At 32.2% G+C, this 12,099-nt stretch overlaps 1 protein-coding gene across 1 annotated transcript; it reads right to left on the bottom strand.

Annotated features, from left to right (window-relative positions):
* Nucleotides 1–199: 199 nt before the first annotated feature.
* LOC110026554 (WRKY transcription factor WRKY24-like) lies at nt 200–9,605 on the bottom strand. The gene is made up of 7 exons (XM_020727532.1): nt 9,596–9,605; nt 6,957–7,038; nt 4,081–4,321; nt 3,177–3,377; nt 1,504–2,039; nt 1,248–1,403; nt 200–548 (listed from the first exon to the last, which is right to left on the bottom strand). Exons 1-7 carry the CDS (start codon nt 9,603–9,605, stop codon nt 200–202), a joined length of 1,575 nt encoding a protein of 524 aa, XP_020583191.1.
* Between the last annotated feature and the right edge of the window lie 2,494 nt (nt 9,606–12,099).

Here is a 12,099-nt window from a genome sequence, read left to right as displayed (position 1 = left end):
TCAAGCTAGCAATTAAAAAGGGCAATATATCCATTTGATATATCCTAAAAAAATTTTTAAACGTTACACTATAAATCATTCTAATTAAATCCTTCTTATTCTCTGTTGGTATAAAAACAAAAAAACCCCAACCAGGTACATCTCCATGCATGCTTGTAAGCAAAGTTATCCACCAAGGCGAACCCAACTGAATCAAACTTTACTGCTGCTGCTGATTTCCATAAAAACCACCCATCACATTATCAAATCTCGAGAACCCGAAGCTGTCCAATCCGAAGTTTTGCCTCGAACCAAACAAGGAATCATTAGCCACCTGGCTTATGTGGGTTGGCATGGCCATCGGCCTTGTTGGCATTGTAAAATTATTGAAATCGTAGAAGTTGTTGTTCAGCATTGGCTTGCTAATCATGCTTCCATTTCCTCGAGGTGGAGGGACGCCATGATTGTGCTTCCCTTCGTATGTAGTGATCACTGCCCTTAGATCTGTCGATGCCCTCTCTACATGTTTTCTCACCGGGCAACGAGCACTTGTGCACTTGTAGTAGCTCCTGTCAAAAAATAAAAAAAAAATGTTAGAAAAATTAGGTGGGCTCGTAATTACTAGGCCATTTACAGATGAAAGCGATGGAAGAGCAATTATAGTTGTTAATTTTTGTTGGCTTAGAGAAATGTACTCATCATAGTTGTATCATTTTATATGTTATTGATGATTTGGAGCTCTAAGTTAGGAATCAAAGAGTTTCGCTTAAGTTAAGGCACTTTGATAAAAAGACTGGTTTAATATAACAACAACAACAATGACGAGTTTTTATGCCATTAAATGGGGCTAGCTGCATGAATCATTTTTCTCCGGTGCCCTATCGAGTGTCATGTTTTCATTTAATTCTGGTAAATTGAGATCATTTTTTATTACAATGTGTCAAAGTTTTTTTTAAGTCTAATTCTGTTTTTCATAACATAAGTCTGAATTTAAATCATCAACTCTCCTAGTTGGATGATTAGATGGTTAACATTTAATATGAAAAAATCATCTAAGAGGACTGTCTCTAATCTTGTCCGCCACTGGAGCTACACCAACCGTATCACAGATATAATCATTTCACAACATTTTGAAAGACTATGTTTAATAAGTATGTTTAAACTTAAATTTATGACATGAATTGCTTAAGTGGTAGATGATATGACATTACAAGGTTGATTGCTAATGAGGGAAATAAAAAAAAAAAATTTAAGTTTGTGAGATTCACCTTGGATTTGGATTCCCCTTCACCACCTTTTGCCCATACTTCCTCCACCGATAGCCATCATCGAGAACATCCATATCGCTTGTGGTTTGAATCACTACTTTAGGCGTTCTTATGTTTCCATTGCCTGAGATTTCTTCACTCTCAGAATCATTTTTTCTGCAGAAGAAAAGAGGGAGAAGGTTAAATTAGATAAGCTATAAAGCTTACAAAAATGAATATACTTATTTGAAGAGCTATGTAAAAAATATTTTCTTACGATTTCTTCCAGTCAGGCTCATCCTCATCAAAACCATCTCCCTGAGATTTTGTCCTCATAGAGTTCATATGAAAATCATTTTCTCCATATGAAGCTGAAGAATTCTCTGTAGTTGCTGTAGAATCAAGCATTTGAGAATTTAAATGAACCTGTTCTGATCCGAAACAAGATGTGTTCCTTCTTGTTGGCATAGGTTTTGCATGATTATGTTTTCCTTTGTATATAATCTCAGTTATTTGGCCTTCTAAAGACTTCTCGACTTTCTTTTTTGATGGGCAGTTAGGGTAAGTGCACTTATAGTAGCTTCTAGGATTTTCACTTCCTTTCACTTGCTTCTGACCATATTTTCTCCAATTATATCCATCTTCTGTTCCCCTTTGATCACTTAGGGTTTGAGCCGCCATGATTGAATTGTTGAGGTGCTCAGGCTCCTCATGACTGCTTGGTTGTGGAGCAAATGGAAACATTGATGAATTTGATTCATTTGGATGTTTGTAGCTCCATAGTTGTTGGTGTTCTCTTAGTGCTTCTTTTTCCTTGAAAAAATATGATGATGGTTTAGAGCAAGTTAAGTTTAAATCAAAATATTTTACTACAAATCTATAATAAAACTCCCTAGTGACGAAGGAGATCATATTTCTATTTTTATAAACCAATCAATATTAAAATATGGGGCAATTACATGCAGACCACCTGAAATTTGCTATTTACGAATCAATCATCTTTCATCAAAAGTTCAATTTCTCACTCAAATATCAAAATTCATTTTAAAATCTCAACCTATATTTTTCAACTTTTAGCAAATTCTCAATAGTTTGATTGCGACACGCATAAATACAACAATTCAGCAGAAATCAATTGAGCTCTTAATTTGTAAATATCAATATTTTGAATGATATGCATGTAATTAACCCAAAAAAAAATTGATTAAGACTTCCAACTATTTCTTAAACCTCTAAATTTATCAAGATTATTCCAAACTGTCGCAATTTCAGCATTTGTCCAAATTCTCATAATTTTGGAATACAACTGTAGCACCAAAATTTGATTAGGATGTGTTTTAAAACTATTAAGATGGGTACAAAATAAAACTGAAATAAATATACTTTTCTTAATTTTATCTCGAAGTAATTTTAAAATTTGCGAAAACTATCCTGATCAGATTCTGTTGACCTGACCTAGTTTTTTATTCAAATACCGAAGTTATAGAAGATCATGGTAACTAAGAACCCTGTTACTGAACCCTAGTTATTTGACTAGAACTTAGATGAATTACTGATTATATATATATATATATATATATATACACAAAAAACACACACACACACACACACACAAATCAATCTAACTATAGGAACTTACACGTTAGGCGGTGTTTGGTTGTAACTTAGATTTATATTATGTAGGATTTATCAAATCCGATAAAATGGAATTTCTCTTCAACGTTCGGATGAAGTAAATTCGCCTCTCAATAGAATTTACTAAATCCGAATTTATATCTGGAATGAAATGTAACGCGAGAAAAAAAATTAATAAAATGCGAGAAATTTTGATTTAACAGAATGTTGAATTTAATGTTCGGTTTGTTGATGTTCGGCTGGATATAAGCTAAATTCATCGCTAAATCCTATTATCAAGGAGTATAATGAAATAGGATAGAGAAGAAGACATACCGAAGACATCACTAGACCCGCGGTTGAAGGAAGAAAACAAGAAGGTTGCGAGTTTGCCGATCTGCCAGAATTTTGGAAGGATATATGATCAGAGTAGGACTTGGATTCCTCCATTATTCCTTGGTTATAGTTAATACTGCTATTTTTCCACTTGAAGGCTTGTGAAGATAAGCTCTCAGTTTCTTGAGAACAAGCCGTCATCTGTCACAAAAATAAATAAATAATAGAGCAAAAAATATCAGCAACCATGTATTTGTTCTTATATGCTTGTTACCATATGTTAAATTTTGTCAAAGAATATATACAACAAATGTCTTACTTTGATAATATAAGAATATAAAAATAGCTTGCACGCATTCATGATTTAGTTCTTCTATTTACTATGATCATATGATGTATGTCACATGACTTTAAATTAACAACTATTTTACACCTTGAATGCTTAAGGAGGGCCCAGAAAAAAAAATGAAAATTACTCATATTTATATGGAAAATAATCAAAATATTAATTTATTTTGTTAATGAAAAAAAAAAGTTTATATCTTAATTATCCACCTCTCTCTCTCTCCCTCTCTCTCCCTCTCTCTATCTATTGAGTAGTTGCACCTAAATCCTTTCTACAATTACTTTAGGTTGAACAAAACTTTCATATGTATATATATATATATATATATGTACTCAGATAAGTTAGTGGGCATCTACTTGTCAGTTGTAAGTCTCCTTTGGTCTGAGGTCAATTGTCCTCGAGTGTAGGGTGTGGTACTCGAATTCTTAAGTGCACGAGAAATAACTGAGGCTCCTATAATAGCCTTTGGTCATTCCTTAAAAAAAAAATGCATGCAAGACTCTATGCACATCAAAATAACAGAAAAAAAGAAAGTTTTTAAAAACTTCAACAACTTACATTTGAGGAAGAAAGAAACATTGGAGAGCGAAGAAGCTCAGTGGGGCTGATGCCTCCAGTCATGGAGAAGTAAGCAGGACTGGGGATAGGGGTTGAAGTCGAAGGGGCTAGTTTAAACTTAGCCAATCCAGCTCCCCCATTAAACTCGGCTGAAACAAACCGCGGCCTTGCAGAAGATGATAATGATCTCTCATCATGACCGTTGATGATACTATGTTCTCTACTTGCAGGTTTGAAGAAGCTATGATTAGAAGAGGAAGAAGGTGCAGAGAAAGCGAAGGCAGCAGATGTATGAGAATTCATGGAGGAAGGGAGGCCAGAAGTTAATTTAGGGAAGAGAAAATAATGATTATTATGGAAAAAATAATATGAGAAATGAGGGCGTTGAAACTTAGGTTAGCTTGCATGAAATAATTCAAAAGATAAGGGGAGAGACTGATTCATATAGGATTATGAAAGAGATGAGTTTAGGAAGGAACAGAAAGGCATTTGTATTGAGGAAGAGAAGGGTGGGGGTTTGACCCTGGAAAGCATAATTTCAGAATCCGTGGCTTTGACCAGTCGGCAAGCCGGCTACTAAGGTCTTGAACTCTTCTGGCTTACATTTCTTTTTTGAGAATTGATTAATTATGTATTTCACTCATCAAATGCTTGTATTCTTAATATCATCTACTTTTATATTAGAAAATAGATGAAGCATTAGTTATATCTTGTTATATCTAAATTATCAAATGTTTAAGGTGTAGGAGATTAGCTTAGTCTTGGTTGCACAAGTTATTTATCCCCCCCAAAAATACAAAAAAATTGTGGCAAAGAGCGATTACAGGCAAAGTGTATTTCAAAATATTATGTTCCTTTTACTGAAAATGAAATCTAATCTTAAAGATTAAAAAAGTACTATGATTATAATGTATTTGAGATGTACATCCAATTTATTTGATTCATGTAAAATAAATGTATGAATTTATATACATATATATAATTTTTGTTTTAAAGTAGATTGAGAATAATGTATTTTAAAACATATTTTTTTGTCGTATGGTAGTGGGAAGAGAGATGGGCTGACATGCGGTCGACAAAAGTGGGCTGGTGGGCAGCACGACAGACGACAGACGGTGGTAGGTGGCAGCGCCGAGTGGCTGCTTCAGACCGCAGATTGGGCGGCGGTCGGCCGTCGGCAATGTGTGGCGGCGACCATCGGCAGGCGGATCGTGGGGCGGCGACTTGTCTATAGTATTTTGCATTAATGGTGTAATTCAAATTTGGCCAAATCTGTAGAATTCTAAATCCACTCAAAATGAAATACGACATAAACTTTAAATTCATTCATACTTTGTATTATACTTATAATTCTTCACACAAAACACATAATTTTCTCATATACCTTCAAAAAAATTGTATTACGCCACAAACCCACTAAAACAAACTGCCCCCAAACAAATTGAGCATTTATTCAAAACTTTATTTGCTTACTATTAATTACTCTATTATAATGCCGGCCCTGCGGATTTGCTAAGCAATATTTGGTACAATAGTGGCTAAAAAACTAAGAATTTTATTGAGCTGTACTCCCCAAAAACAACTGTTAAGCAAATGCCATATTGATTAAGGCTTTGGCTTCATTTGATAAACCTTGTTGGAGCTATATTTGTGCTGAGTCATATAAACAATTAGATTATATTCTTATCTAGAATTATGGACTCTATAATTTTGTTGGCATGCTCATTAAATTATAGAATCGGAGCATGCACTAATGATGATTTCTTAACATATTTTTAATGTATATTAAAATAAACTATGGAAACATTATGCTTGGAAAAAATAAAAACAGTCTTATTTTTGTTAACTTCATCTCTTTCTTAATTTTTAATCAAGTAAAAAAAATATTAAATATTATAACATTTTAAAAACTATATAAATTTAATGGGTCTTTTGCCAACATTTGAGTTAATTTATATTGGGAAGGAAATCTTATACTTCAACCCGGGCTTTGATCAATTAAGAAATCAAAGGCACGCCATGAAAAATAAGATCGAATTGATTCCAGAAAAATTGGAATAAAATATTCGAACAGAAGCACACTAAAAACAAAAACAAACAAACAAACAATTCAAAAAATCACACCAGGGTTTAACATGAAAAAAAATTGGGAATGGAAAAAAAACAAAGGAGCCACAACACCAAGAAATTTCTACTATAAAATTTAGAAAATCATAGAACACTTAATCATATCTCATCTTTATAATTGTGGGAACTTACAAGACTTCACTCCAAACCCTTCTTCCTAATGTCACAAGAGAAAAGCATGCTAAAATTTACCTCTCCAACTCTTCTCCACGAGTACCCGTGTTGAAAGAATCGCACAAACGCGAGGGTATCTACTTTCGCTCGAAATCAAGATTAAGGACTGTTTCAGGACCATCCATCTAGCAGTGCGGACATGCCCCATATGAGGGTAATCTTTTTGCTTGCTTGGGAAGACAATGACCCTCGGCAGCGTGGCCACACTCATTTCAACGTGGTTTCACCGTTCGACATAGCCAAGCGTGTTTTAGGCGAGGCTATGCCAAGTCCATGCACAACACCTTTGCTTCAGTGCTCCTTGCAGCTATTGTGAGTGCTTCGGGCTCCACAAACCCAACAATCTCCCACTTAGAAATTGACAACATCTCCATCTGTACCATCTTCATAGTCATGTATCATGGTGTGACTCATATCTGACCACAAATTTCATGGACTTCAATTGATGCCAAGCATAACTTCAATTTCTCGATAGTCACAAATTTCATTAACATGTCCGTAGAATTCTAAGCTATGTGTGTATCATTTCCAAGAATAAATGACAATCTTCTAGAAGAGAGCTTATAAAATGATACCTCAGTTGAATGTGCTTTGCCTTGGCATGAGAATCAATGTGCTTAGCAAGAAGAATTGCACTCATACTGTCACTATGAAGCTCTCCAACCCTATGCTCCTTATCCAATTCTAACCTAAAGCTTTGCGACCAAATCATCTCCTTACTGGCCTTAGTGATAGAAATATATTCGGTCTTTGTAGTTGAAAGTGTAATAATCTTCTATAACGTGGAAACCCAACTCACGGTTTTGTTCCCTAGAGTGAAGATATAGCCTATTGTATTTCTTCAAACATTTAAATCTCTTGCAAGATCTTAATCTACAAATCCCCTAAATTAATCCAGCCAACAGTTTTATAGCAAAATGCCCTGTTAATTATTCCCCTAAAAAACCTGAGAATTCACTTCATGACCACTCAATAATACTTGCTTGGATTGCCCATGTACCTATTGAACACTTTAATATAAATGTAATATTTTGTATAATACATAAATCATAACATACACCAGACTTTCAACTATTAGAGCATACAAAGTTCTTCCCATCTATGTTTGTTCTGCATCAGACTTAGACAACTCCTTAGATAACTTCAAGTGAATGCTTAAGAGATAGCATATTAGCTTTATCTCACTCATATTGAATTTTTATAGGAACTTATCAGTATACTCTATATGTGATAACTTCAACATACCAGGCTCCAATTCCTGTTAATTCTCATCCTGAAGATTTTTTTGGTTAAAACTAGGCTATAAATGATCCAATGCACTCGATGAACTCAAACTTGGCTTGATTAAGTCTTGATCTTATTCGTTCAAATTGGTAAATAAATAAGCTTGAACAATTATTAAAAGTTCAGAGTTTGAATGAACTAAACATGAACATATTCGAACTTGTTCATTTATTTTCACAAATAAACTTATTTGTTTTTTAACAAGTAACTTGTTAAATATTCGATATTAAAGCTCGATGACAACTCATATTATATATGATAAATTATTTAAATAAAACTTAAATAACTAGAATTTATTTAGTTATAGATTTAATAGTAATATATTGCTATATCAAAATTTTTTTTATTAATTATTAATATATATTTATTTTATTAATGCTTAGGGGCTAGATGTAAAAATACATAAACAATTATGTTGTATGTATGAAATGACATCTAGCCCCTCAAATCTCACTTTCTCTCCGACCTCTCACAGTTTCGCATCTCCAGTTTTGTTTGAAACAAAAAAAACCTTTAGTTGCTAGGGCGTGCAAGCATTAAAGGCAATGACGCGATAGCAGTGTGCAATTATATTGAAACTCTCTTCCCTTGTATATCTCCCATTTCCACTCAGCACATAAATCCCACCCGATTAAAAAGTGGTGTTGAGAGTGTAGTGTAATCATTATAAATTATATATGATTAAGAATACAACTGTTGCAACAACTCGATAAAAAAGACAACTAAAAAAATATCCCAAAAAGCTAGGAAAAAGGGCAAGTATGAATAAGTATGGGAAAACCAACACCTACATCTAAATGTGGAGTTAGAGTGCAAACTTGGAAGTCTGGTCAGACAAAAATATGAGAGATTATATCTCATATGAACATGGTTCATTATTTATTTTTTTATTTTTATAAAATTTATAATTGATAAATTAGTAGACATGATTAGATATGCAAAATTATTTTTTGAATTTTTTATATGAAGATTTAAATATTTATTTAATTTTTAGCTTGTTTATAAGCTCGTTTAAATATTAGTTCACTTTTCATAAAAAAATCAAGTTTAAACATTGAAAATTTTAAATAAGTCAAGCTTAAACAATATATGCAAGCTTCGCACAAGTTCAAACTGAACATGAAAAACTTATAATTATACCAAGCCAACTCTAAACTATGATATTCTTAACTCGACCTCGACCGACTCGATTACAACCCTAGTTGGATCAATATTCTTCATCTCAAACTCACTTAATAATCTCTCCTTGATGTTCCTAATTTTCCCATTATTAATGGAACAAGTCATAAAAATTACTTAAGTGTTTGATGAAGTAATAGTAGTTTGTCTGACACTTCATGTACCCACTATCTAACCTGAACCTATCAAAACTTTTGTACCACTATCTCAGTGTTTTCTTTAAGCTAGAAAGGCTATCTTTAACCTACAGACTAAACCATCTTTCCCCAGAATTATGTAACTCTGCAATTGCACCATGTACAATTCTTTTTCCATATCACCATGTAAGAAAAGTATTTTTATATCCATCTACTCAAGATACAGATCTTCCTCTGTTGTTAGACTCATCACAACCTTGATGATTATCATTTCACCACCAGAGAAAAATCTCTGTCTATTCCACCACCTCCTTTTAGATATCTTTTGCAATAAGCCTTGCCTTGCAACTTATGAAATGTCTTACCACTCTATTGGACCTCTAGACATAAGTAGAATGTGATTAAGGAACGTTATGTGCTCCATTTTGTCAACACTTCTTTATCCTCCACTTTCCTAATCACTAGCACCTTCTATCCTAACATACTTGAACTCTTCAGAAGTAATTGATGTGCTACCCTGAGTTCTGACTTTGTTCTTATATATATCCATTTCATTAAATAAAACATCCCAACTTCTGATAAATTTCTAATTTTGATAATCTCAAAACTTATACCCAAACTCATTTGAGTCATATCCAATAAACGTGCACTTGGTAGATTTTAAGTTAAGCTTACTTCTAGATAATGCATCAGCATGTACATATATTAAACACAAAAATACTTTTAAATGAGATAGATTTATGTCCTTGTCACTTTAGGCTTTATTAGGTATGCCTACCTCCAAAGGTATGATAGACTATAATTAATAAGATAAATAACAGTATTCATTGCTTTAGCAAAAAACTATTTTGGCAAGACTGCATACAACCACATAGTTCCAACATGCTCCTTGATTGTTCTATTTATGTGCTCAGCCATGTGATGCTAATGTGGTTTCATTGAGACAATGAACTCATTCTTGATTCCCTATATAACATAAAAATTTCTGAACTTTTGACCGCAATACTTGCCCTCATTATTTGATTTGAGACATTTCAACATCAAACATGTTTAATTTTTTACCATAGCCTTTCACTTTCTAAACACTTTAAACATGTTAGATTTTTTCTTTAAGAAGTAAACTCATATATTTCAGGTGTGGTCTTAAATAAACAGATAAATTAATTGGAACCACCAATGGACTGAACTAAAGTAGGACCTCATACATTAGTATGCACTAACTCCAATTTCCTTAACTTCACCACTAACCCACATTAGAGAATGAAACTTTATTTTGCTTTCCATATATAGAATCTTATTAAAAAAACTAAAATCTTCATAAAAAACTAGATCTACTATTTTCAGACCCTAAAGTTTATTCTTTTAAATAGGGACATCATATCTTTTGCACTCATATGGTCAAGCCTATGGTGTCATAGACTTGCATCCACTTTGGTTTCAGCCACATCAATGAAATCCACCATTTCATTGATCAAGTAAGGAATGCCTTCAATAATTTCTTGAGCCATCAACATTTCCCCTGGTCACCTTCCGCGAACCACATGCAAAAATACTGACGAAAGCTTACTTTGTCAGTTAACTCGTAAAGATTAAATTTCTCTTCAGATTTGAAACATGTCTAACTCTAACAAGCTTCAAGACTTTCCCATACTTACAATATTTTTGGCCTTATTATCTACCTGATAAACCTTCTCTAGATCACTCTCGAGTGTAATATTTGAATATCTCTTTATTGAGGCATGGTTGAAAAGCGGTACCTATGGAAGTATGTGTTCATTTTTTCCCATACTTATTATCTTTATTTCAGTACTTATGATGTAGTAATTTATAAAACAAGTTTTCTTAAAAAAATATTATGAAAAAAGTTTGAGAGGGAGATAATTGAACTTGTTTATAACTTCTTCAAAGTGACATTTATGTTAAAGTTTTATACTAAAATAAGTAAGGTTATTATTGAATTATATTAATAACAATAATAATAATAATAAATTTTAGTGATTCCATTAAAGTAAAATAAAATTTTATTTAATTAATTGATTCCACACTAACTTAAAAAACAACCCACCAATTATGAGTAATTAATAGATCAACTAATTTAAGATTTTGACCCCTTTCACATAATTGTAATAAAAACTTTTCAATTAGAAAAAAAAATTTTACTAATTTAACTAAATTCATTACACATAAATCTAAGGAGAGGTGGAATATTTTAGACTATGAAATTTGAAATAAAAATTAGAAGGATAACAATTCTCTTAAGTAATAGAGTATACACATTAGAAATTATTAAAAGCTTGATCAAATATTATTAACTTAAGAAAAAAAAATAATAGTTGGACATTCAAAATCATTGAAAAATAATTGAAGGAAACTTGAGGATAAGACAAAAAATGTAATAAAATGTGCATATATCCTCTTTTAACATAAAAATAATTAAAATCTTATACAATTTTCTTTAGCATATTTATATTTAAAATAAAACATTTCATTAAATATTTTAAAAAGTTTATGTATTTAACAATTCACTCCATTGATTTTTATGCAAAAGATTACATATAATGGTCTTTGAATAATTCTTAATATAATATTTATAAAATTACTTGAGGACAAGTAATATGTAAGTTTTGAAAATTTTGACAATTGTGTAAAGTAGTATAATTATGTGGAATTTTTCTTACATGTTTGTATCATTTTTATGATTTTACATTATATATGTTATTGATGTATGCAACATACATTTATAAAACAACATTTGAAGGACCATTATTAATAATGAGTCAACACCCCAGAACCAAGTGTGTAGCACCACAAATCCAATAAGATAACACACAAATACTAGTGGAGCAACAACACAATGTCTGAAGTAGGATTTTTAGTGTTAGAAATCTAAGAGTAAGACACAACGATGATCAATGTAAGCAACCCAGTGCCCAGACCAGTGATACACCTAAAATATATAGTGTTTTAATACACATTTTTATACATATTTTGAGATATTGAGCTTTAATGAAATGTATTTGTGTGTTTTTCTCTCAGGTATAATCAAATGGATGAAAAATGCTAAAAATAGTGAAAAAAGGTCAAATTTGGAGCAAAAATGAAGAAATGTGCAAAAATG

Source organism: Phalaenopsis equestris, unplaced genomic scaffold, assembly GCF_001263595.1.
Source record: "Phalaenopsis equestris unplaced genomic scaffold, ASM126359v1 Scaffold000378, whole genome shotgun sequence".
NCBI classification, from domain to species: Eukaryota; Viridiplantae; Streptophyta; class Magnoliopsida; order Asparagales; family Orchidaceae; genus Phalaenopsis; species Phalaenopsis equestris.
This window is presented reverse-complemented; position numbering and strand designations above follow the sequence as displayed.

What these genes read in the sequence shown, in the direction of transcription:
- LOC110026554 (XM_020727532.1), bottom strand. An exon ending in TGTTTCTTTCTTCCTCAAAT is followed by an intron (nt 3,378 to 4,080) that starts GTAAGTTGTTGA and finishes TTTTTGTGACAG; the next exon opens with ATGACGGCTTGTTCTCAAGA. An exon ending in GAGCCTGACTGGAAGAAATC is followed by an intron (nt 1,404 to 1,503) that starts GTAAGAAAATAT and finishes TTTCTTCTGCAG; the next exon opens with AAAAAATGATTCTGAGAGTG.